The sequence below is a fragment of the Schistocerca cancellata genome, chromosome 1 (genome assembly GCF_023864275.1).
Source record: "Schistocerca cancellata isolate TAMUIC-IGC-003103 chromosome 1, iqSchCanc2.1, whole genome shotgun sequence".
NCBI classification, from domain to species: Eukaryota; Metazoa; Arthropoda; class Insecta; order Orthoptera; family Acrididae; genus Schistocerca; species Schistocerca cancellata.
In genome coordinates this window covers 768,969,617-768,995,440 of record NC_064626.1, presented here as the reverse complement: position 1 = coordinate 768,995,440, position 25,824 = coordinate 768,969,617, and the positions used below count along the sequence as shown (strand labels likewise).

General features: G+C 43.5%; 1 protein-coding gene across 2 annotated transcripts in view; it reads left to right on the top strand.

The window, feature by feature from the left end:
- LOC126186917 (homeobox protein araucan-like) overlaps nt 1-25,606 on the top strand; it is a 323,994-nt gene extending 298,388 nt beyond the window's left edge. For both annotated transcript variants that reach the window (XM_049928252.1, XM_049928251.1), the window contains exons 6-7: nt 4,503-4,941; nt 23,299-25,606. In XM_049928252.1, the coding sequence (XP_049784209.1) occupies nt 4,503-4,941; nt 23,299-23,398 (539 nt within the window). In that variant the 3' untranslated portion in view covers nt 23,399-25,606. The remainder of the gene's footprint in view (nt 1-4,502; nt 4,942-23,298) is intronic.
- Nucleotides 25,607-25,824: the final 218 nt, after the last annotated feature.

Genomic DNA, 25,824 nt, shown 5'->3' with positions numbered 1-25,824 from the left:
TGGCCAGCAGTTTCATACGTAATTACCCTTACACCTCCAGTGAACTCTCAGTAACCGTTTGTCAACAGAACTATCATTTATTTTTATTTTCTCCTGTATGCAGTAAGGTAGAGTATTAGCTTTTCTTGGTTGTATTAAAATTAGTTGACTAAAACTACCGGGATCCAGCTTAGTGCTCTTCTTGTTGCATTCAGCGTGTATGACTTCATATATTTCCATTTTTTCTGGCGGAAATTCTTGACTTTATTTCTGTGTTTATAATTAAATAATAAAATGAAAACAGAAAATACGCTGTTGCAAAATGAGTTTCTGAAAGAAGAAAGAACAATGTCATAAGTTTCACTTGATATATATACAACAGAATGAAGCTACATCGTCGAGATTAAATGACGCGAAAGTCAGTTTTTGGTTTAGAAAAATGACTATCTGAAATTGTTCGCTTTTTACAGGCGTAGATTAGTTTCTATAGTGAAGTTCTATTTAACGCACTACACATTCCGAAGTGGAAACAATCGCACTCTGAACGCAGTTTTTAAGACAATGAACTCGCACTCGTATTCCAGTTTTGACACGATGCTATAAAAAAATAGCAAAATTTTATATACATTGTTTGAAGGTCAGAGCACAAACAAGAAACGTTCATCTATAGAAAAAAAAAAGACATCACACTCCGCATACTTCCTGGCAGTTGCTTGTTCAGTAGGAAGAGGGAACTTGTAAAGGTTCATCCATGGCCCACGTATGTTAATACAATTAATGAGTCGGCCGCAGTGGCCAAGCGGTTCGTGGCGCTTCAGTCTGGAACTGCGCGATCGCTACTGTTGCAGGTTGGAATCGTGACTCTGGCATGGATGTGTGCGATGTCCTTAGGTTGGTTAGGTTTAAGTGGTTCTAAGTTCTAGGAAACTGATGACCTCAGATGTTAAGTCCCTTAGTGCTCAGAGCCATTTGAACAATTAAATGAAACTGAAATACGAGGTAGACGGACTGCAGTTCGCATTTTTCAGTTGGTACTGGTGGTTCCTAAGACGTGCCATGTACCAACAGTGCATAATCAAGCCTAGCATTGCAAAAGGCCTATGAACCGGCCAACTAGCACTCTTGCACGAACACGCATAGTTAATCCTGGTAACTAACACCTCTTCCGTCATGATGCATTCTGTGCTTTATAGGGAGGAATGGAAGAAACACTGAAATATGCCGTCTCTGTGAAATAAGCCATCTGATACAGTAAATCTTCATCTCTGCGTACCTACTGCAATCTAAATCGATTTTTGGATCTTGCCTTGGTCTACTTCAACAATATTTACCCTTCTTTCTCCCACCTTTCCTCCTCCTCCCCCTCCCCTCCCCCGCACACTTCCTTTCATTACCAAACTAAAGATTCCTTGATGATGTGTGATATTAACCAACCACTTCTTTTTATTTATTCACAGCTTGGAATTAGTACCACCTTATTATTTATCCACTCTACACATGTAATGTTAACCGATCTTCTGTAGCACTATATTTTGTTAACCGATCTTCTGTAGCACTGTATTTCAAAAGTCTCCGTTCTATACGAAACTACGCTCCATATAATTACCTTTAGAAAATATAAATATTTAAATTTACGTTAATTGTAATCAAATGTCAGTTTTTTACAGCCGTTTCTCTTGCTTTTGGAAGTCTGCATTTTACGGCCTCTATACTCCGGCAATTGTCAGCTATTTTTCTGCCAAATAACACAACTCGTCTACTGCTTTCAGTGTCTTATTTCCTAATCAGATCCTCTCAACATCGCCTGATCTAACTCGACTACATACTTCTGTATCTTTCACTACTTGCTCGTTTTACAGATTGAATAACATCAGGGAAGGCTCCACCCCTGCCTCACTTCCTTCTGAACCAGTACTTTCCTTTCATGTCCCCTCATCATTATAATTGCAGCCTCGCTATTGTTCAAGTGGTAGGCAACCTTTCGTTCCCTATGTTTCATCGTGCCGCGTTCTAAATTTTGATGGATGTGTTACAGTCAATTTTCTTAAAAGCTTTCTCTAAGTCTTTCTGTTGTTGCTGTCATCAGTCTTCTGGCTGGTCTTATGCGGCTAATCAAGACTTCATCTCCTGTGTCAACCTCTTCGTCTCTGAATAGCCCTTACGCCCATTATCCTGAATTATTTGTGAATGTATTACAGTTTCGGTCTTCCTCTGCACGTTCTTGCTCTCTACATCACCCACAAGTACCATGTAAGTTATTCCTCTATTCCTTAACTGGTGTCTTATCGTCCTGTCCCCTCTTCTAGTCAGTATTCTCCTCATGCGTCTTTCCTCGCCGCTTCTGCAGAGAGCCACGTCATTTCGTATCTTACCAGTCCACCTGTTTTTCTACTTTCCTATGTAGCAATAAAAGTCAAACGCTTCGATTCTCTTTTTCGGATTTCTCAAAGCCCATGATTCACTACCTTACAGCGCTGTACTCCAAAAGTAATTTCTCAGAAGTTTCTTGCACAAATTAAGGCCGGTTGTTGATAGTAATAACAGAGCTCTTTCCCAACGCTGCCTTTTTTACCTGTGCGATTCTCCTTTTAATGTCTTCCTTGCTCCGTCCGTCATGTGTTATTTTGCTCCCAAAAACAAGCAACGGCCGAACAGGCCTTGAAGGCCCAGCGGGGCCGACCGGCCGCCGTGTCATCCTCCACCCTTGCGCGTCACTGGATGCAGATACGGAGGAGCATGTGGTCGTCACACTCCTCTCTCGGCCGGTGTCAGTTTTCGTGACCGGTGTCGCTACTTCTCACTCAAGTAGCTCCTCAATTGGCCTCACAGTGGCTGAGTGCACCCCGCTTGCCAACAGCACTCGGCAGACCCGCATGGTGACCCATCCAAGCCCGACAGCGCTGGTCTGAGAGGAACCGGTGTTATTTGCTCCCAAGGTAGCAGAAGTCCCTCACTTTGCCTACTTCATGGTACCCAGCTTTTATGTGAAATTTATTGCCTCTTTAATTTATGATGCTCGTCATTACTTTAGTGTTCGTTCGTTTTACTTTCAATCCATACTCGGAAATGAACAGTTTGACGAGCGCATTCATCTAAATCTCCAAATACTATAAACGTCGGTTAGCCTTTCCTCAGCCTACAACATGTGATGAAAAATATCCGTGCATCTATTGGTGGACATTCGTGTCGTGTGTTTCTACTCTTCGCCTTTACGACGGCTTGAGTTCTACTGGGGGCTTCTTCAGTGAGATTATTGAATGTCTGTGGAGTAATCACGGCCCATTATTCTTCAGGAGCCGACACCAGAGATGGTAGTGACGGTGGACGCCGCGGTTTGGAACTGAATCCTCATTCTAACTCTTCCCAAAGGAGCTCCATTGGTTTCACATCGGGAGGCTGGACTGGTCAGTCCGTTTTCAGAATGTCCACAAACCATTGCTTCACAGATTCTGCTTTATGACAGGGTGCATTGCGTTGCTGATACAATCAATCTTCGTCTGCCAACTTATCCTAATTTGTACGGAGTACAACATGTTTGTTTCCGTCAGCATTTACCTCTTTCTCAAGCACAATAAGGGGACCATGCCAAACCATACAAGCACCCCACACCGTAACATCGCCTCCTTCGTACTTCATTGTTGGCGCTACATATGACGGCCGGTTCTCAAGGAACTCGCCAAACTGAAACCCTTCCATCGAATTGCCACAAGATGTAGCGTGATTCATCACTCTACGTCAGTAGTTTCCAGTTATCCACTGTCCTGTGGAACCGTTCTTTACACTGGACTTAGCACTGACTACAAAAATGTGTGCCTTATGAAGAGTTGTTCCATCGTTGTACTCCATTTTGTTGCTGCCCACGCACAGTAACGGTGGCAGCTGAACTGCTGGGACCACCTTTGAACTAACAAATGATTCTTTTCGCCGATGTTCCCTGCCCGTCGGTGCACGAGGCTTGTCTGGTCTCGCCTGAGCTGTGTTTGTCTCTTGGTGTTTCCACTTCATAGTCACATCACCAACAGTCAACTTGGGCATCTCTGAAAGGGTTGAAATGTGGCAGATGGATTTGTTGGTCAGGTTAAATCCAGATTAGCAGTCCCCGACGCCGGCCGCGGTGGCCCAGCGGTTCTAGGTGCTTCAGTCCGGAACCGCGCGACTGCTATGGTCGCAGGTTCGAATCCTGCCTGGGACACGGATGTGTGTGCTGTCCTTAGGTTAATTAGCTTTAAGTAGTTCTAAGTTCTAGGGGACTCATGGCCTCAGATGTTAACTCCCATATTGCTCAGAGCCATTTTTCAATTCCCCGAGCTCTCCTAAGTGACCCATTCTGCTGTTCCTCCTTCTCTACTGACAACACAACACTCCCTGCCTCCTTTTATGCTGACGGGTCCGCCTCTCGTGACATCTAGTGGTCAGTTTCCATTACATAGGGGTGCAGAGCTACTACTGATAAGGCAGTGTATCTTCTTAAGATGTGGTGCATTTGACGGTAAATAACAGCAACACGCCTTGTCCACCCACAGTGACGGGCAACCTGCTGGCGCCTTCGTCGGGCTCGTCGTGCTTCGGCGGAGGTGGGGGCGGCGCTGGCGTGGGCGGCATGGGCCTGGGCGGCGTGGGCGGCATGGGCGCGTCATCGAGCGGCTACGGCAGCCACCACGGGAACGCCGCCTTCCTGGGCGGCTTCTCGCGGCTGCAGCAGAGCCAGGCGCAGCAGCAGCCGCAGTCGCAGTCGCCGCACAAGGAGCAGCGCGGCCTGGCCGCCATGGCCGGCGTCAAGGAGCCCGCCTACCCCCAGCAGCAGCCGCCACCGCAGCAGCACCCGCAGCACCATCCGGCCATGATGGCCGCCGGCGTCGGCGTCGGCGTGGGCGTCGGCGTCAGCGTCAGCGTGGGCGGCGGGCAGGCGGCCGCGGGGCCCGCGCCCGCCGAGGGCACCGCCTTCAAGCCCTTCTATAAGGGGTACGGACACTCTCTCTAATCTCGTCTCTACCACTGTATCATCGCTGTGTGTGTAGCGCCAATACCTGCTGCGGCATAAGAATAGCCCCGAGTCACCTGTGCTATCGCCAGCTCTTAGATGATGATCGCAGAATGCTGTTGGCAATGCAGATGCTGTGTGATTGTAAAAAGTTACCTATGGGTCTGCGGGAAGAACGAGATTTTCACTCTGCAGCGGAGTGTGCAAGCACTTGCCCGCGAAAGGCAAAGGTCCCGAGTTCGAGTCTCGGTCCGGCACACAATTTTAATCTGCCAGGAAGTTTCGTACTTAAGGTGTTGCCATAGAGGCGTATACAAAACCTCTACGTGATTAGTTGTTCTAGAGGCTCGAAGCAGCTTCGCAGAGTTCACTTTGTCAGGGCTCTTCTTTCGCCGTATGGACTAAGTAACTGTTGTCAAGGTCTGAGGCTGGGAGGAATCTCGTGTCTACCACGGCTCATCGTATTCGGAAAGACTGAAACCGTCAGCACAAATTATAATAATGGCGTCAGAGGAGAACGTTCGACTTAGCAACAGTCTTCGGTATTCATGTGCCAGTTTCCCTATCTTTCAAACCAGAAGTTATGAAAAATTTCGAACTTTCATGTATGATCTGTTATCTTTAAAAGTTATTATGCGACCAATATAATCACTAATTTGTAATAGCCATTGGTGTTTTCGCCTAATTTTTCCCTTCTACTGTCCATGGGTATCAAACTAACGATTCCTGGTTCGGTGATACACACATACTGTGCCATATTTTCTCAACAGAAGGCTACCTAATGTGTTCCAAAACGCCGCACCTAAAAACGGGATTTTTCCTGGCTACAATATAGGGTAAAAGTATGAATATTACACATTTCTTCCTGATTAGACAAATCTAGAAAATCTGTCCATTCTTTTTACATTTGGTGTGGTCTACGGTGGGCCTTAAGATGCTTGTGGGGGCACCATTAGTTCATGGGGTGGTTCCTTAGAAAACCCTCAAACAAGGATTTTTTTCTCCTTACTTGCTATGAAAGTCGAGCAGGAGATTCCAAGACGATTGTGCACAGCAAATGGCTGAAATTTTTACAATAAGATTCCCATCTCGCCACTCTCAAAAATTTTCTTGTTATCTTTATCCGTTTCCGAGATACAGAGGTTCAAAGTTAACTGGACACACAAAAGCGATTGTGGGGCGAAAACGTAGTTTATAAAGTCACATAGCACGGAGGAATATGCTATAAATTGTTTCCGTTCTCATCAGAAGGGTTATGAGAACCCCATGTTGTAGTACTGAAGCACATACGAAATTTTTGTGCACGTGAAATCCTATCTGAGGTGTCAAATTATTTTTGCGTTACTTCAGTTTTCAGTTTCACATAAGTAAACAATAAAAATTTTATTGACCCATAAAGATCTTCCGTATGAGTAACATGCCCTTGTGTCAGGGAAATGAAGGTAATCAACTGGAAAATGCTCCTATCGAGCACAAAACAGGATAATATGCTCCTGTTTGAAAGACTAGCTTTCAGTGGCGTACCAGTTAGCTCATTCTGCGTTCCTCAGCACCTTTAAAAATTTTCCCAAAAATTTTGATAAGCGAACGTATTCCCGCTCTTTTATGCTGAGAGAGAAGACGTGTAGTAGGAAAGGAACGGAAAAGAAGTAAATACTGGAACACAGTAGACAGTGGTTGTTGTGTAGAAAGGGGGAAGGAGACAATGGCAGTGAGAGAGAAACAGAGGGATAAAGTGTCAGTGGAATATAGTTGATAGTAACAGAACAGTGCCAGGAAAAGTTAAGGAGGCAATGGCAGTTGGAGAGAAATAAAGAAAAGGTGGCAGTGGGTGAGAACCCGTGATGATGTGAAACAAGAGTCTGTGATAATGACAACGAGGAAGAGCTAGCTAGTGACCGTGAGAAGAGACAGCAGCAGTGCGAAGGAATGAAAGAGACAGTGGTAGATGTAAGAGATAGCAAAGGGGAGACAGTGACAATGAAAGGAGCTATTATTAGTACAGAACGGAGAAGACTGTGGCTGTGAGACAGTAGATAGTCACAGAGACACACAAAACTCTAACGACAATGAGTTCGGCTGAGTGAGAATGGGAAAGTGGAAATGGACGGGTACGAGCTACTTACAGTGATGGACTACTGGGTGTGAGTGAGTTACATTTAGGAGAGCTTATGCGAGTGAGAAGTGAGATGCATATTGAAAAGAGCGGGAAAATATTCGCATGCAATTTTTTTTTTATTTTTGTGAAAAACCGAGGCACCCAGAAGACGTTGTCGGATTCCCATGTAATTTCGCATATGTACACATTGTCGGTAAAATTATTGGAATTGCGCTTCTCTGTGACGGGTAGAACGGTATACAGACTGTTTTTGTGATCTTCTTGTATGGTGCTGTTACCAGGTCTGGTAAGGTATGTAAGGGACGTGACCACCTCAGATGTCGGTTGATCAGTGTGAAGGAAACGAAGATTCCAAGCAGACGTGTGAGACAGCATTAACAGCACCTCACAGAGCTTTAAAGGCGTGTCATTGTGGGTCTCCGTTTGGCAAGCTGGTCCAATCGTGCTTTATCCAGATTTTTGGGACATTCTGATGTGACAGGGGCCCATTCTGGACTGCATGGGGACGTGAAAGCAGGCATACTCGTCGTTACAATGTTCCGGTCGACCACGTGTGACAACACTCACATCTATGCCTGCCATCTGAGAACAAGTAATGGAATCTCGTATTATGTATCATCCTGCACTGTTGATCGGAGACTAGCAGCAGTTGGTCAAAGGAATTATCGTTCCATGCGGAGGCTGCTATTAACAAAGCCACGTAAATGGCTGCGTTTGGAACGGTGCCGTGGCCGGGAATCATGACCTGCTGACGAATGGTGTCGCATTGTGTTTAGCAATCAAGGGATCGTCACAGGGAACAGGCTCCATTCTTCCTGGCGTCATCACATGGCTTCAGGTCACGTCAGGTAATGATTGAGGGAATTCTGACAGCGCAGCGGTACGTTACGGACGTCCTAATTCCTCAGGTGGTATCTCCCGTGCGATAGAATCGCGGTGATGTATTCTAACAGAATAGTGCTCGACCACACGTGTGGGAAATCTCTCTGAGATGTCTGCATTATGTTGACGTACTCCCGTGCTCAATAATGTTCCCACTTCTGTCCTCGACTGAACAGCTGAAGGACCAGTTCGGACGTCAATTCCGTGCCAGGATGTAAAGGACTGGAGGACCAAGTCCAACAGCTGTGGCCTAACTTGTCTCAGGAGAGGAGTGAACGGCTTTCTGACGTCCTTTCGAACCGAATCAATGCATGCATCAAGACCAGGGTGGTGAAACACCATATTGATAAATGGCCTCAAACTTCCAATTTATTTCTCAAGGTGCCAAAATTTTGTAAACACTGAAATAACGTACCGTACCCTCACAAACCGTGAACTCTCAGTTTGTGTCTTTTTGTTCTTGTGCTTCATACTTCGTCAGGCAGTGTATTTTGCGCAGGCGACGCACCACCGTTCCTTACGTATCACCATCAGATGTTCATAAAATACACCTGTAATTGTTACCAGTTTCGATGGAAACTGTTACCATTACAGGAAATAAAAATACAACAGGAACCTGTATGATATTTTGTTGCGCGAGTAAAAATGCACCTTAAAAGAAAAACCATACAGCACAGCGTAATTGTATGAACGCATTTTACCCTTTACGACAGTCATGCTGGATGGACTTTTACTGTAACAGTGGTGCCACAGTAACAGTGGTGCCGTATAAGTTATTGCAATAATTTTATATTGTGTGATGGTCTGGTAACGAAGAGAGGCTGACATTATCAGCATTTATTGGCGGTATTTAGTATAACTTTCTGTTCATCAAATAAGTAACTAACTGCAGCGTCCTGTGTTCGACTGGTTTATTAGCGTTTCATTCCATTTTTCGTTCATAAAAGATTTGCGAGAACAATGATAACGTGAAACCAGAAAGTGCAGTAATACAATTACTATGTCAAGGAACTGGGTAGGTAGTTCTGCCGTTGATAGGAAACGTACAGAGTGGGGCAGACACAACAGTTTTCCGAGGACGTCGGTCGCTTGCGAGTTTGCTCCTCACTTCTCCTTCCGTTAGCTCTTTGTGCTACGAATACATAAGCACGTTACTGCGGCAGCAGTTGAGGTGTTAAGCGAGGGGCGGTTGCAGTGCCAACGCCCGAAAACGTCAAAAGCTGGACTGTCAGACACAACAAAGGACCTCTAAATGGAAGGGGAAGTTATTTGTATTCTTCCGATTATGCATAGAGCTGGTAGGACGACCCGTACTTTTGTGCACCGGTCCTGATGAGAACAGTAACGTACAAGACTCTTTGAAATGATAATATTTGGCGAGTAGTCGCCGTGAACAATTGCGCAGTCAGATCGGAATTTTATTTGGATTGTATGACGCAGTGTTTTCGTCGAAATAGTGAAATTCATATGTGGAGCGCTGTCGGAAATTTTCGTAATGTATGGGGGAAAATAAGAGAGCTATTCTTACAGATGATGATGATGATGTGATGATGATGATGATGATCATTGTCAGTAATGCTTACATTTGACGACGCGTTAGAGTATATACAAGAATTAAGTAGTACATAATACAGCAAGTGTGTCCTTTGAAGCATTCCATAGTAGCTACTGTTCGTCAGCGAAGAACTAAAGAAGTAGTAGTGGTCACGCGGAGTTGCCGCGGGGTGAGGGCGCCTTGCCACGGTTCGCGCGGCTCCCCCCCCCCCCCCTCCCCCCGTCGGAGGTTCGAGTCCTCCCTCCCTCGGGTATGGGTGGGTGGGTGTTGTCTGTAGCGTAAGTTAAGTTAGTTTAAGTAGTGTGTAAGCCTAGGGACCGACGACCTCAGCAGTTCGGTCCCATAGGAGTTTAACACAAATTATAATAATAAAGTAGTTTTGTGTGATCTGAAGTTTGTTAATAAACGTTTTTTTCCTTAGGTGATGTACTCACTTTGCAGTTCGTTGAAATGTTTTGTCTTTTCATTCAATTTGTCTTGATACTCTTTGGCGCACATTGTAATCTTTGGGAATGTTTTCGTCTTTCGCAGCTAAATCATCTATATTTGCAGGTAACCGTGTTGGTAGAGGGTTGAGATGTTTATGGTGCTCCAAGGCGTATGTACTTCGAAAAGTGTAATGAAATTCTTGCTGAAAGAGCAGAAATTGCAACTACCTCAGTCCATTGCAATATCTCGTGAATTTCCACGGGAACACAACGTCACAAAATATTAGCTGCGTGAGTACACAGGTACTAATACTGAGAGCGAATCGCTAATAAAACAGTGTGAAAAAAATACATAGTTTGTACATTCGTCTACAAATGAAACTTTAATGCCCGAAACCCGTGAATGGCTCCTTAAGTAAATTATACAGGCTGGTTGTTGTCTCAGTCCCATTAAGGAAATCCCTTTATTTTCACACGGCTGAAATCTCATAATATCAGCTTCCCACCAGATAGCAAAGGACCAAGTCACATGGGGCTTAATTCTTCCTCTTAATGTAGATTGCAAATGACGCAATATGCTTTCTGCTCGGACGAATGCATTTCACTCGCAAATGGGCCTATAGGTCGCCGCTTGTCTGTACCATCAATAACCGTTTAAAGAGATCGCCGATAGTTGGTGAGGTACAGCACAATTCGTATACCGATCTTCCATGTTACTCGAGCCGGTATCTCGTGAAAGCATCGTAACTTGTCGGTAATGGAGCAAGACTGCTGTAAAATGCTGCGGAAATGTTGTTGCTTTTTATTTGAGCGTAATGGCGTTTATTTATCGTCATTCGGCAGACCTGGTAATAGCGGCTATAACGAACGAAATTAAGTTGCTAAAGGCGTCGTTGGGCGTTATTTCTTATACGGCGGCCGGCAGCTTTACGCGCATAATAAGCGAGGCCGTGGCGGGAGACAGGACACGCCACGCAGAACCACACCACACCACACCACGCACGGCTCCGCTGGCCTGACCCAAATACTCGCGTTTGTCTCTTTAACGCGCCCAGAACCGGCTCCGCGCTGCCCGCTGCGATCGCAAATACGGAAGGCGCTTTCCCATCTGCCTCTCCAGTTCGCTGGCCGCTACATCACCTGCGGAGGTAATGTGCGTACTCAGCTGCGAAGAATCTTCGCGTTTCATAGATTTTGGTTGAGGTTTCGTATAGTTTTTACATACCAGAGCCCTTTCCAAGTTATGTGGTGCCACCTGATGGGCAAATATTTCTAGTTTTTGGCTACGGGCGCCAGTTGCACGTATCACCTGCAAGTTCACTGAGAAGCGGCTCTTTTGCAACGGCCTGTCAAAGATGAAGACCGGGGGCGGGGGTGGCACAGGAAGAGGTAATGCTTTTAAAAGGATTCTGATTTTCGTCTCAACATTGCTATAGTGAAGCACTGACTCGCTAACAGGGTAATCTCTTTTATATATCACTCACAGGCTAATCATGGCCCAGCCCAAACCATTAAGGATATGGTTCAAATGGTTCTGAGCACTATGGGACTTAACATCTGTGGTCATCAGTCCCCTAGAACTACTTAAACCTAACTAACCTAGGGACATCACACACATCCATGCCCGAGGCAGGATTCGAACCTGCGACCGTAGCGGTCGCGCGGTTCCAGACCATTAAGGATAGAAACTTCAAATTTGCAGAGGGTGTTGCTCGTATACTGTAGGTGTCGTTTAAGAACCTATTTTTCTATATTCCGCCGCTAAGGGGATGAAATAGGGGATGGAAAGCTTAAAAAAAGGTCGCTATTAAGACACTAGACCTGCGAAAATTGCTTTTTGTAGCTCGGTCAGAAATAAAGAAACAAATGTTTCAGCATTTTTTGGAAATTTAACTCCTGTGGGAGTGAAATAATGAATGAAAGATGTTTTAAAATAAATCATTATTAAAGACCTCCTGAAGTATTTTTAAAACTACATCTGTGAAAATTTGTATTTAACTTCTCGGTTACAAGGGAAACAAATTGTTTTTGGTTTGGAAGTACAACCCCTAACGGGGTGAAATAGGAGATGAAATGTATTGCGAATCATTTCATTATGAAAGAATTTTAAAGTTAGATCTACGAAAATTGGTATTTGGCTTCCCTGTTAGAAATAAAAGCTAGGTGTTTCACTGTGTTTTGCAATTCAGCCCCTGAGGGGATGAAATAGCGGATGCAATTTTTATATTAAATAATCTTTATATTAAATAATTTTTAAAACCAAATCTTTGAAGACTGATATTTCACTTCTTGGTACATATACAGATATATGCGCTAGGGGTGAAGATTTCAATGGAAATATCACCACAAGGACGCAAAAGGCATGACTAACAAACACCTTGGACTCCAGCTACCAGGGTCGCGTTTTGGTCAATAGTACATTCGGAAGAGACCGTACATTTATAGCCTCAGTTATCGTGAAAAGTTTAGAAGGGGTTACAATTTGTGAACAACATAATTCTCTTAAAGAAAAAAGAAATCTGTGCCGGCCATAGGTCTACGCTAGTGACGAGTCGCGTACTAAGCTAGTGGATAGATAAAGAAATAGGCCACAGTCTCCCAGAAGGAAACAAGCCAAGTATTGCACTTGCACTGCTTTAGGAATATGTTAGTCACGTTCGTTTGACGAGCATTTACATCCGAGCCGCCCCAATAATGGACGATTGTCGTAAGCACTTTGCTCCATATCGCTCGGTCACTGCTTGTTCTCGATTTTTTTCTGAGGTTCTTCCTGGGGTGCCCCTGGCTAGCATACGTAGAAGTAAATCATGAGTCCTGGCTCGATGCTAATCTACCAAATAGCTGTAACGTGCAACAAATGCTCTACTGTATGACAAGTTTGGTAAGTTTTGCATCACGAAAGTCGGTTACTTGGTTTTGGTTTATCTATAAAAGTTTCATCACTTTGCTACTGTTACGTGTTTTTTCTTCATTACTGTGTGAAAAATTGCCAAAGGATAAAATTTATTCATAGAACTGTGTAATGTTTGTGATTACTGTAATAAATTGTATATATTCGGCCCTGAAACTTATTTTGCGACATGTTTTCAATATATACGAATAATAGTACTAAAATAATGATTTTTAATAATTTTACAATTGGATTTATCCCAAGTAAAGTAGAAATAAATAACTATGTGTTTCCAAATCAATTGCCTTGCAAATACGGGGATCGAAAGAGCTACTTATTGAAAATGAAATTATTCAAAGAAAGCGAGGTGTGACAAAATTAAGAAACTAGGCCCTTGTACGCTTTAGTGGAACCTAGTCATCGAAGGCAGTTCGAGTCTTGTTAGTCAAAAAGAGTCATGCAGCCGTACTTACACATCGAACATCGATAACAAGTTGTTTACTTTCAAATGTACAATGTCACGCATTCCATAAACTATAAAGTACTGATGAGAGATTTTTTTTGTGGATTTCATTACAAGCACTGCTACAGCGCGGACGAGTTCTGTTTCGATGGATATGTGCTCCTTGACAAACATAAATCTCAGCTATTTTCACTGTTACCCGTTGCAAAAAATTAAATGTTTGTGGCACTAAATGCATAACCATAGGAGCACTTTTTAAATGGTAATCGACAAATTCGTGAAGGCATACCAGCACGAACATTAAAACCCGTGACTCCTTCATTCAAAAAATGGTTCAGATGGCTCTGAGCACTATGGGACTTAACAGCTGAGGTCATCAGTCCCGTAGAACTTAGAACTACTTAAACCTAACTAACCTAAAGACATCACACACATCCATGCCCGAGGCAGGATTCGAACCTGCGACCGTAGCGGTCGCGCGGTTCCAGACTGAAGCGCTTAGAACCGCTCGACCACACTGGCCGGCTCCTTCATTCAATTTTTGAAGATTCGTCATCAGTAACGTGCCTTGGGACTTTTTCTTTTGGGGTACAGTGGCATATAAACGTGCAGTTTGGTTCTCAACAGCATTCCGAAAATATCTGTATGGAAAGAAATGCACAGGATGAAATAAAAAAGGAGTGAGAAACTGATGTTAGATGAAAGAAATGTTAGCTATGTTAGTTAAATATAGTTAAGAATGAGTTAAAGCGGGCAACAGTTGACATAGCATCTTCCCGATGAATAGCTTGCATCAAAAAAGTTACAGGAGTTTGCGTGGAGTGTATCCTAATTACATTTTCGAAGTCTGATTGTCAGACAATACTTTTCTTCCTGCTCACAGTAGGTACTCTGTGATTCTGCAAAAGCCAAAGCTAATGGAGTGACAGTTACAGTTCTTAGTCTGCTCCCTTGTGAAAAGTGAGGTGTTTGGAGGTCTGCGACAGTTACGAAAATTTAAGATAAGGTGGTCATTCCATTTCAATCAGTGTTTGCTAGTTAAATTGGTTCGACGCTTTACGGTAGAAAGAGCTGTTTTTGCTTCAGAACGGTGTCTCATAATTTTGTAAAAGTCCAACCTTCAGCCTTAACAGAACAATTAACGTAACAAAAATGGCGAAGGTGAGATTATCCGCTGTTGAGGTATTGTGAAACTTTAATATAAGGCAACACTATGTAGGCAATGATCCTCCGACAGGCCTCGGGCTAACTTAATTAGCAAGCAGTTACGAAAGTGAAAACGCTCTGTAATTTATTGTAATTTAGTTCTAATTCTGTCTGTCTACTGCAGTCATAATGCTTTACTACCTTCGTGCCATTGCCTAACTGTATGGAACGAGCAAATGACAAAGAATTAGACAATGCTTCTCTGGTGATACATCCTTTGCATGAGATGTCACATGGAGTAGTAATTTTTGGAAATTAATTTCAAAGTCTAGTCTGTGCAGTTCCTATGTGTTCCACTTCGCTGGCTGAGGGAACAAAAACAGCATCAACCCGCTGTGCAGGTATCTGCGTTTCATACGAATGTGGCAAGCCCGGTTTACTGCACGTGCTCCCAGTGCCGCTGCGCAGTGAATACCGAACAGAAAGAATGACGCTAGCTGCGCTAATGGGTGTCACATCTCATAGAATAATTTGTAGACAATGCTGTCGGCTGACATGAATGCAGTAGCCTGTTTGCAAATGGCGATCTGCTTGTTTGCACACATTAGTGCGTGCCCGTGTACCGGCGATTACGTCGCCTTGTTGACAGGACGCGCCGGCGATTAATAATTTATGCTGAATCGGCGCCAGATCCCCGTGTCTCAGCAATTGGACACTAGGACTAGCTGGCGCCGCGCTGCTGTGTGCACACGTGTGCAGTGCCACACGTCTCCACGGGATGCACTGATGGATCGCAAATAAGTTGTGCAGGGCTGTGGATGGAAAGAGGCGGAATACTCAGTGGTTAATGCCCAAAGTTAGCGCAATCCCTGTCTCTAGACTGGTGGTGGGTGACGTGCGGGACGTACCAAAGTAATTCGCAAAAGATTTAGTGGGAACCAGCTCTCGTTACGATAGTAAAGTGCTAACAGTTTTCAGAATGATTATTTTCTTTCGTTAATTTTGAATACCTCTCAATGACTGTACGATACTTTCTTCGTTAACGTGCACTATTTACAGATCAGATTTTGAGTGCTTAATAACTCCGCGGACGCCTTGCAGTTTTAGGAGATAATTACTGTGCTGTTGTGATGTCGAGGCCAGAAATGCGGCAGATAACGCCCTTAATTTGCACCCACAGAGTTGTTTCTTGTAGGTGCGTGCTGTCACTTCTACCTTCCCATTTTCTTAACGAACGACCCGTTTGTGGCTTCCACATTATCGCCAGTGCCCTATATCTTAACGCTCAAATATTTTACTTGTAAATTAGCCAGCGTCTCTCTCTCTCTCTCTCTCTCTCTCTCTCTCTCTCTGCGCGCGAGCGGATGTGTGTGTGTGTGTGTGTGTGTGTGTGTGTGTGTGTTTTACACATTACTAGCACTGTTCCAAAGACTCTTATCTCCCTATCCGCTTTCTGCTGCTTGATCAGCGTAACATACAAGAAAAAAATCGATCTCCTCTAAAAGGCAGTGGCAGCACTCGCTAGAGACCGGCTTTTATCGCCAAGTCCCCTTCGAATAAATAGGGGACGTAATGCAACTACGTTTCCTTACTGACTCGTACAACTGGCTGCGATCTGTAATTATTCTCAGACCCACTGACCGCAAATATAGTGTCATTAGTATTCTTGTTGATGGAAAGAGAATAGCTTGGATTTTTAAAATTGTAAATAACTTCTTTCCTTGTTCATTGTTCAAGCTTTCCGACTAATTAGGTAATGCAAAAATTTAAAAAAATTGCTTGCCGTAGCTAATCTTTTTATGTTACTCCACTTCCCGTTTCTATGGTCACAGCATTGTTATGATGAGTATTTTGTTGTCTTTCACATCTGAAATTGCAGGCGCTTTGGAAGTGTTTCACTTCTATTATACATGTGAGACTAATCAAACCTTTGTTCGTGCACGCCGCAACCGCAGTTTCAGACTTAACACAAAAGTATACAAAATTTACTTATGATATGATAGTCGAAATTCGTAATGGACGGAAATTGAAAGTAATGAATTCGCAAAATTGAAGTTATCTGCAAAGTGTAAAGTCAGCCAGTCACTGCAGCTGCGCCAGCCGGTGTGGCCGACCGGTTCTAGGCGCTTCAGTCTTCAACCGCGCGACCGCTACGGTCCCAGGATCGAATCCTGCCTCGGGCATGGATGTGTGTGATGTCCTTAGGTTAGTTAGGTTTAAGTAGTTCTAAGTTCTAAGGGACTGATGACCTCAGATGTTGAGTCCCATAGTGCTCAGAGCCATTCGAACCACTGCAGCTACGATATTCGTAAAACACCTTGACGCTAATGTACTAATAGTTCGTGAGGTTGGTGTTGATATCTTATCAGGTAGGAAACTTCGGTGAGTGATACATGTCTTACAGCCAATCGAAGAAAGTCACAAAATATGTCTGAGAAAGAGGGCTTGATTGCAACAATTGGAGGTTAAATCCCAAGCAACCAGGACACTTTAAACTGTAAAAAGCTGTCGTGGCAACCATGATAGCCAATGTAAAGCCATTTGTCACATAATTACGGCTTCCAAGTCACGAAATCACCAGTGCTACTCCACAACAAATTGTATAGTGTGGCTCTTGCTCCTCATTGAGTTTCCTCGTGATCTTCGAAGTATCTAGTGATAAGAAAAATCAGAAATATTTTCTTATTGTACACACTCAATTCAGTGTTCTTACAAAACGTTTCCTTCTGTGAGGGAAGCTTTGGCGATCATTCATTTGCTGGAATACAGAGTGAAGCAGCGTAGTGGTTAAGACATTGGTCTCATATTCGGGATAACGGAGTTTGATCTCCCATTGTGCAGTTATTTTGTCTGTGCTTTTTGTTTCGTGCGAACTGTGTTACCAAAAATTTGGTACCTCCTTATTCTCGTGTTTCTAACAAACCAAGTTAGTGCTAAGTCTGAAATGACACAGATTAATTGCTATTCCAGATAGGAACGTTCTTGTATGTCATTTATTGTCTTCTATCAAAATGATGAGTATCTTATTTCACTCAGTCATTCGTAAAAGAGAAAGGATTAAAATGTTTACTTATCAGACTAATACCTCCTCTCCCAATCCTTCATCGTATGCCTTCGTGAAACTACGGACATTTAAAAATAAGAAGCAGATTTCATCCGCCTTTTGTTGCTTTCAAATAACTTGAGGTGAAAAATATCATTTACACTAGGCAATCAAGCTTAGGGTGCGAGATGGAGGGTACTTCAAGTACCACTATCATTCCCCCATTCCCTGTTCGATGCGTGAATTGTGCGTGGGAGGGACGATAGTCGGCAAGCCTCCGTATGTGATCTAATTTCTCAAATTTGCTTGTAGCGGGATGGACTTGTGCGTTGCCCAACTCTGTTCGGAGCATTGCCTCTGGTAATTTTAACAGTAAACCTCTCCGTGCTGCACAACACCTCTCTTGTCGCGTCTGCCGGTGTAGTTCGTTGAATATTTCCGTAATGTTCTAGGGCCGACAAAGTGATCCCATGACGACAAGTGTCCGCAGCTCGTGGTCGTGCGGTAGCGTTCTCGCTTCCCACGCCCGGGTTCCCGGGTTCGATTCCCGGCGGGGTCAGGGATTTTCTCTGCCTCGTGATGACTGGGTGTTGTGTGATGTCCTTAGGTTAGTTATGTTTAAGTACTTCTAAGTTCTAGGGGACTGATGACCATAGATGTTAAGTCCCATAGTGCTCCGAGCCATTTGAACCATGGCGACAAGCACCATTCTTCGTTGGATTGTCTCTATTTTTATTAATTTTATCTTCGTAATGGTTCCACACTGAATCGGTCGAACAAGATATTAGTAAGTCACTTAACTTGCGGATCAAGTACATTTCCTTAAAATTTTCCTCAATGACTGTCTAATTTCATGTACTCATTATATTTTAGGTCCTCTAGAAGGCTAAGCATAGGAATTTTACGGTATTTTCCGTTTTATTTACTTGTGATCAATAGGATAATTGGACAGTGGTAGACCTCTTTGCTTATTTGTGCACAGTACGTTACACTTAGTTAAGTCTGGGAGCAACTGACTGTCTCTGCACCGATCTTACATCCACTGCCGGTGTTGCTGCATTTCGTAAGTTTACCGGCATTGCAACCTTCCTATAGACGACATCAGAGTCTAACAAAAAAAAGGCTCACGGTGGTTCCGCTGTTATCCGTTACATCATTTATGAATGTTGTAAAGACTAACAGCTCTGTAACACTCCATTTGAATATTTAAAAAAATATTTTTACATTTGTCAGTTCGTTCCTCTATGAGTGACGGGTTGAGGGCTCTCGGCAAGCAAGTTTGACTGAAATTACAAATCTGGTCGGGCTCACGGTAAGCTCGTATTTTGTTCACTAAACGACAGTGGGGTAACTGCATCGACTGCCTTCTTAAATTCAAGGAACACGACGTTAGTGTGGAACTCATAGATGATCAGTGTGTACTGAGTTTCGTAACACGTGTGTAAGGTATCAATGTCGAAATCCATACAAGACATATTCGAATTCCAATAAGTCACAAAACGTGAGAAATGTGTTGCATAATACTGCAACAGACTGACGCCAGAGATATAGGCCCGAAATTATGTGCATCTGTCGAAAGACCCTTTTCCCAATCGCTAGGTATCCTTTGATGGTCCAGAGGGCTACGATGATACTACAGCCTACAGAGGAATAAGTTATTTCGCTTAATCTCTGGAGAATCTGACAGGAACCTCATCCAGTCCAGGTGGCTTTCCAGGGTTTACTCTACCTTGAAAGCAGCGTGGAAGTTCTTGAGGCTGTATGTTACTGTAGCGTAACGTCCGCGAAGGCTGTTGCAGCTCGAGAGCCGCTCGGCCATCCACGGTGTGTTTCACAAGCGGCCGCGCTTTCTCGCAGGTCGCCGGAGCCCCGGCCACGAGTTTCTCTCCGCAGCGCGCCGCCCACCGCAGGCCGAGCTGACCAAAATATGGCCGCTATTATTTTAAACTGCGTTATTCGCAGAGCGGTTTAAACCGTTAATGCGGCGCTTTGTTTCTGCGCAGACAAACGACCGAGAGTCGCCGTACTCTTTACACAATGGGCATCATTGCGCTTCTGACGGCCGCTTTGCACCTGGATCGCATGCTGCGACATGGCCGGAGTAGACTAGCTTTGCAGCGAGTTGGGAATGCGAGCGAGCTTTTTATACAGCCTGTAGATCAGCGATTCCGCCTACCCAGCAGGAGGATAGAAAAGCACACTAAAACAGTACTTGCGTGTTACTATTTAGCCACCAAAATAATCGACGATGGCCGAAATGAAGGGGATCTAAAATGCAGACTGACAATAGCAAGAAAACCGTTACCTGAGATAGAGAAATGTTTAGTGTTATGAAATCCTTTTCTGAAGGTATCTGTCTGAAGTGTAACCTTGTACGGAAGTGAAACGAGAACGATGAACAGTACAAACAACAACAGAACAGATGCTTTTTGAAGTGTGTTGTTACAGAAAAACGCTGAAGATTAGTTGGGTAAATGAAATAACTAATGGCGAGGTAAATATCGAATTGGGGAGAAAAGAAATTTGAGGCATAACGTGACTAAATGAGGTCGGCATCATTTGATAAAATAGTTAGATAGTGGTGAAAAGCTGTGACGGGGAATGGGGATGGGAGAGGGAGTCCGTCCATTAGATGGAGCGTTCACCTTCACAACCCTTGAGTAGCATACCTTCCCTGAAAGGGGCGGTGTCTTCCAAACAGGAACATTCGTTCGACGTGTACGCTGTGATCCATATACGTGTTTTCATTTCACTTTTCATGAAATTAAATAACAATTCCGAAATCTCTGTACCTTCAGCTTCAATGTTTCACATATGCATCTGCGTTATGATCAGTGCGTCTCTGTTTCATATCTTAGTTACCATTTTGTGTGAATGTGGAACATTTCATTTCCTTTGGTTGGTTAGCCTGTTTGCCACTGTTTCTTCTGCAAACAGTGTGGATGTTTCTTTATCGATGGCACGCAAATCGATTAAAATCCGTAACGGTAATGCAAATGCGAAAATTGCGTTTTATATGCTGAGGCAATATACATTTTGATTGATTCGAGTGTGTTATCAATAAAAAGATATTAACGCTCTAGTTTCAGGTGTGGAGAGTGTGCTCACATGAAAAACATTGACTAATGTCGTGACTAACTGTCCACCCAAAACGGATAAAATATTTTGCAGTCGTACAAAATAGTAAAAAAGATACGAAATGAAAAGCTGCTGCTGATGGCGCACATCCCCGGAACATATTTGGTTAAGTCTGTCAGGAGTAGCTTGTTTTTCGCAAAAGTAGACTACTACCATTTTCGTAATTCTTTCTGCAAAAGTCTCTACTGAGTGGCAAATAAAACCAGAATCCTAGATTTCTTACTATCATATTGAATCCTTTGTGTAGGTATGCAATGAGTTATTTTCTTTGGTAGCGATGTAACTTCATATGATAGATGATGGCACAAAGCCGGCCGGCGTAGCCGAGCGGTTCTAGGCGTTACAGTCTTGAACCGCGCGACCGCTACGGTCGCAGGTTCGAATCCTGCCTCGGGCATGGATGTGTGTGATGTCCTTAGGTTGGTTAGGTTTAAGTAGTTCTAAGTTCTAGGGGACTGATGACCTCAGAAGTTAAGTCCCATAGTGCTCAGAGCCATTTTTTTGAAGGCACAAATCCTCCACAATGAAGGCAACAATTACTATGTAACTTCTCACGCCATAGCCAGGTGTGGACATACAGCATTGTCATTACATCCATCTGCATTCTGTGGTTGCAAGTGGCAGACTGATACGGACATGAAAGGAACGGAACCGCCAGTTGGCCTTTGTTAGTTCTCAGAAAGCAATATGAAAGGTTCGACAACAGGGAGGCGATTCTTTTGGAAAACTTGGCATTCTTAGGGAATTGCGTTATAGGGAATTGTATTATACCTGGAAAAAACCTGGAAAATCTCAGAATTTCAGGAATTTCATAAAATTTCAAGGAATTCTGCGTTTTCAACCTTGGACTGAAACTAAATTTTTTTGAGTTTTATAAATCACAAATTTTAAAATACTTAATGTTTCAAAGTGTGTTAATTATATGAATATTATACCGTATAAATTGTTGATGTTTAAAAACTGCTATTGCTTTTGGCTGCTATATAGATCACCTGATAAGGAGACGGCACGACTGTGGGGTTGGGGATTTGTCCGAAATTTTGTGTGGTGAAAGAGGACCCCTAACACCACACGTGTTTAAAACATTAGGACGCACTACCCGGAAAATTTTGGGGAAAATCGATCGAGAGTTTCTTAGGTGACTTATGAGTATGCAATGTTAGTCTATTGCCGAGCCGCCGCCTGGCCTAGATGGTTAGGGCTCGGATTCTTACGCCAGATGTCTTGGGTTCGATTCCTCCTCTGGCACTTTTTTTTGTTCTGTTTCATTTTCTTTTGTTATTCCACCAATTATTCAGAAAGTTTCCCAAACCTACCTTATCTTACCAAATTAGTTACATTACTGAATAAAAATTATTTTCTTTCTGTCGAACAACACAATTCATGGCGGTGGGTTTTCCATTTTTCATTGTAAATTATATTAGGAGAAACATTGGGGTTTTAATCAGAATAACAAAGTCGATTGGAAAACATTCAATTTTTATACATATAATAATTATAAACAAGAACATAGCATCGCGAGAGATTGCTTCCGAAGATGTCGATGCAATTAAATTATTTTCCATCAACAGCTTTTCATAATACACCACTGCGTCCTTCAATCGTAATTTTGCTAGATCACTGTGAATGGATTCTTCAGGAATTTCTTCTCCTATTCCAGACGAGCCAGCAACTTCTTCAGTCGACATGTTTAACCTCGGATCGGAATAATACGTTGAAATTTGAAACAGGCACGTCTGTTCACGACGAAATCGAAAAACAAACTGCCATTTACTTGAGAAGTAAAGTCCTATGTTTTTTAAGATGACCGTTATAATCCCAAGGGGGCCCTTACAAAGCCCCTTTAAACCTTGAAACCCCATAAAACGAAATAGAACAACGAGCACGAATATTTTTCAGTGAATGAAAAACTTTACGTTCTTGAGCTACAATAATGTTTTAAAATAATGTAGGTTTGAGAAACTTTTTGAATAATTGGTGGAATAACAAAAGAAAATGAAACAGAAGAAAAAAAAAGTGCCGGAGGAGCAATCGAACCCGAGACATCTGGCGTAAGGGTCCGAGCCCTAAGCGTCTAGGCCAGACGACGGCTCGTCCATGGACTACCATTGTATATTCATACGGCACCTAAAAAACTTTGGAACGATTTTTTTCCCGGGATTTTCCGGGTCCGGATAGTGCGTCCTAATATTTTAACCACGTGAGGTGTTAGGGGTCCCCTTCCACCACACAAAATTTCGGACAAATTGCCGACGCCACGGTCGTGCCGTCTCCTTGTGAGACGAAAGACGTCATTACTCTCGTATGCCGCCCCTCCCTCCCGCTCAACATTAATTTCCATTAATTTATCAGGAGCTTCTTGACACCATGTTTGAATTGCCACATATTGCTTGTAGGTGTTTTCTACACGGAATATCTATTGTACAACATGTCGATGTTTACGTTACGTATTTGATTATCCAAATTATAAACATAAAATGTTGATAGTAACGCCACATCCGTGTATGGTTTTGATACTACTTTTAGCCATGTTTTATACGTACGTCAATATGTAGATATCGATACTGTTTTTACGATGCGCTGATATTTCCGATACATCGATGTACGGGGTACCACCACTAGGTGGTAGGTGCGAGACTGCAACTGGTAACTCGGATGGTTTTCTGGTCCTCAGGTACGTGCGCGGCGACGACGCAGCCGCAGACGCCCTGGAGCAGTGCGTCCGCGCCGGAGTGTGCGACGGGGCAGTGCGCGGAGGGGCGTCGCCAGACTGAAGGCGCGCCGCGGCGGCGCTGCGGGCGCACGACGGCGACCACGAGCGCGTGTGAACACTGTGTGCGGGTGTGCGACGCGGACCTTGTATAGTTATACATACATATATATATTTGTTGTTGTTCGTTAAACTTTACTGTGCTTTTGGAGACTACTACGTCAAACGCCCAGTCGTTGGCGGCTTTCATTCATTGTGCAGTGCGCCTCGGATGCGGCCTGTTGTGGACCACGAGCTTGGGAGACGTGGGTTCTATCCCGTAGTATTCAGTTTGGTTTCCTGCAAGTGCCAGATTGCCGCTGATATATTTCGACTTGCAGACTCTTGCGGATAGAGCTGTGCAACTAAAAAAACTTTTTTTTTGGCATAAACGTGAAGAGGATATACCGCCAACTACATAGATGAAACTGATGCTTTTTAGCGGACAAGTGACAGCAGAAAATTGCAAGAAATATGGCGCTTTCCAAATTTTGTGTCCATTTTTTTCCCTCTCTTCCTAGGATTTGATATACAGTCATGTGGAATTGTAAAGATGTGACTTGGCTGGAAAAGGCATTTTTATATGGAAAAGGGAAAAATTGGTCGTAATCTTGTGGATGGAACCAACCCGGCATTCGCCTGAAGTGACTTAAGATAAATATGAACGGACGACACTGTAGTCCCCGCTTCTTGTTCATTGCGGCATCTCGCTCGGTGTCTACATTTTGTTGTTCTGTCGCCACGCGAAGCTGTAAAATTCCTCCTCGAGCTTCTCAGTCTCAATGGATTCACTTCATCCAGCGGCTGGTATTTTACAGATATCTTCAGCTCCCAACGTGGTCGCCGTCATACAGGTGCGTTCCTCGAGACTTGCAATTCGTCCACGATAAGGCCCTGTTGACGTTACCATTAGGAAATAGTGTCACACCATTTGCAGGCACGAGGCGAAAGCCTTGTGTGAACGGATATGACAGATCTGACACTCAAGTCGGCATCGGGCCTACTGCTGCTTTATGTGTGTGTGTGTTTGTTTTTGTTTGTGGTACCTGAAAGTAATTAGATCTATTGCGCTTGGCGCTTGTGCAATATTTGCCTTCTATAACACGAAGGTTCACAGGGATTGTGCTATGAGGTGGCTTCGCTCGGTGTGCACGGAACCCGGGTACATATTTATAGGTGTTAGCCCTGCTTGGTATACGAAAACAGTACCCCAATCCGTGGGCACCGCAGGTGAACCTCCTTTGTCAACTTGCAGCCGTTTGTAAGCTGCGCTTGTACAGAAATGTGGTGACGAAGCTGAGAGACGTTCTACAGAATGCCCACATGAGAGAAACGACGGCTGATTAGGTCCGATTTCGTAAGAGACGCTGTGTATCTGTCGCTATATCAGTTTCGTTGTCACTACCATTGTTTTGCTTCAGAGACATTTTAAACAAAAGTAAAGAATGTGCACAGGTTGTATTTATTGTACTGACTTAAAACTTGAGACAATTATGACGTAAATGGGCAATTGTATTGTGAAAGAACATTTATTTATCTGTGATAAACGACGGGAGATGACAGCAAACAAAGAAAAAAGTAGATGTATTTAGGGGGCTGTGGTGAAGAGATGGACTCGTATTTGGAAAAATGTACCCACAGCTGTCTTTGGGCACCAATTCTTCGGTTGTCTTCACGTTTCATTCGAGTACTCTTGTGTGAAAATCCATTGTAACCCCGTTGCAGAAACATGAACACGTAATTAACCTACAAAAATACCGTTTTATTATTTCTTGTAATGATAATATTATATTAACGATAATATTGAAATTTATTAATGATTCCATGTAAATTTTATTTGTAAATAGCCCTGTGTGAATAGATATATTATTGTCTATTTCATTAACTGATTAAACCGCGTCTCTCCAAGCGGTGTATCATGCACTGTGTTTCATCCACATCCCCACAGTCCCAAACATTTGCAGGTGCTGCAGAACTTGTGCAACAACGCTACTGCCTGTCGGACAACAGTAACACAAAAAAGATAGTACGCTAACTGGTTTGTGTGTATTTTATGACATCCACATCGAATATTGGGCATCTTTAACTTTTCAATAAAGAGATAAAAACATGCAACATGCTACATCATTTATTCGAATATCTAATTTCAAGGAGGCACAAATGTGTCATTTAAGTATCACCATACCTTTATGAAACTAGGTGGATGGTACTGTGTCAAGATAGATCACAGAGAGAAATAGTTTTGGAGGCAGTTATTCTTGCCCCCCCCCCCCACCTCTCTCTCTCTCTCTCTCTCTCTCTCTCTCTCTCTCTCTCTCTCTCTCTCTCTCTCTCTCTCTCACCATCCATGAAGCATGACAGAGTTTCTTTTTGCTTGTGCCAAACTGCTATTAATAATTAAAATATTGTATGTCTCTGATTTGGTAACTGTGAGAACAAACCATTATCATA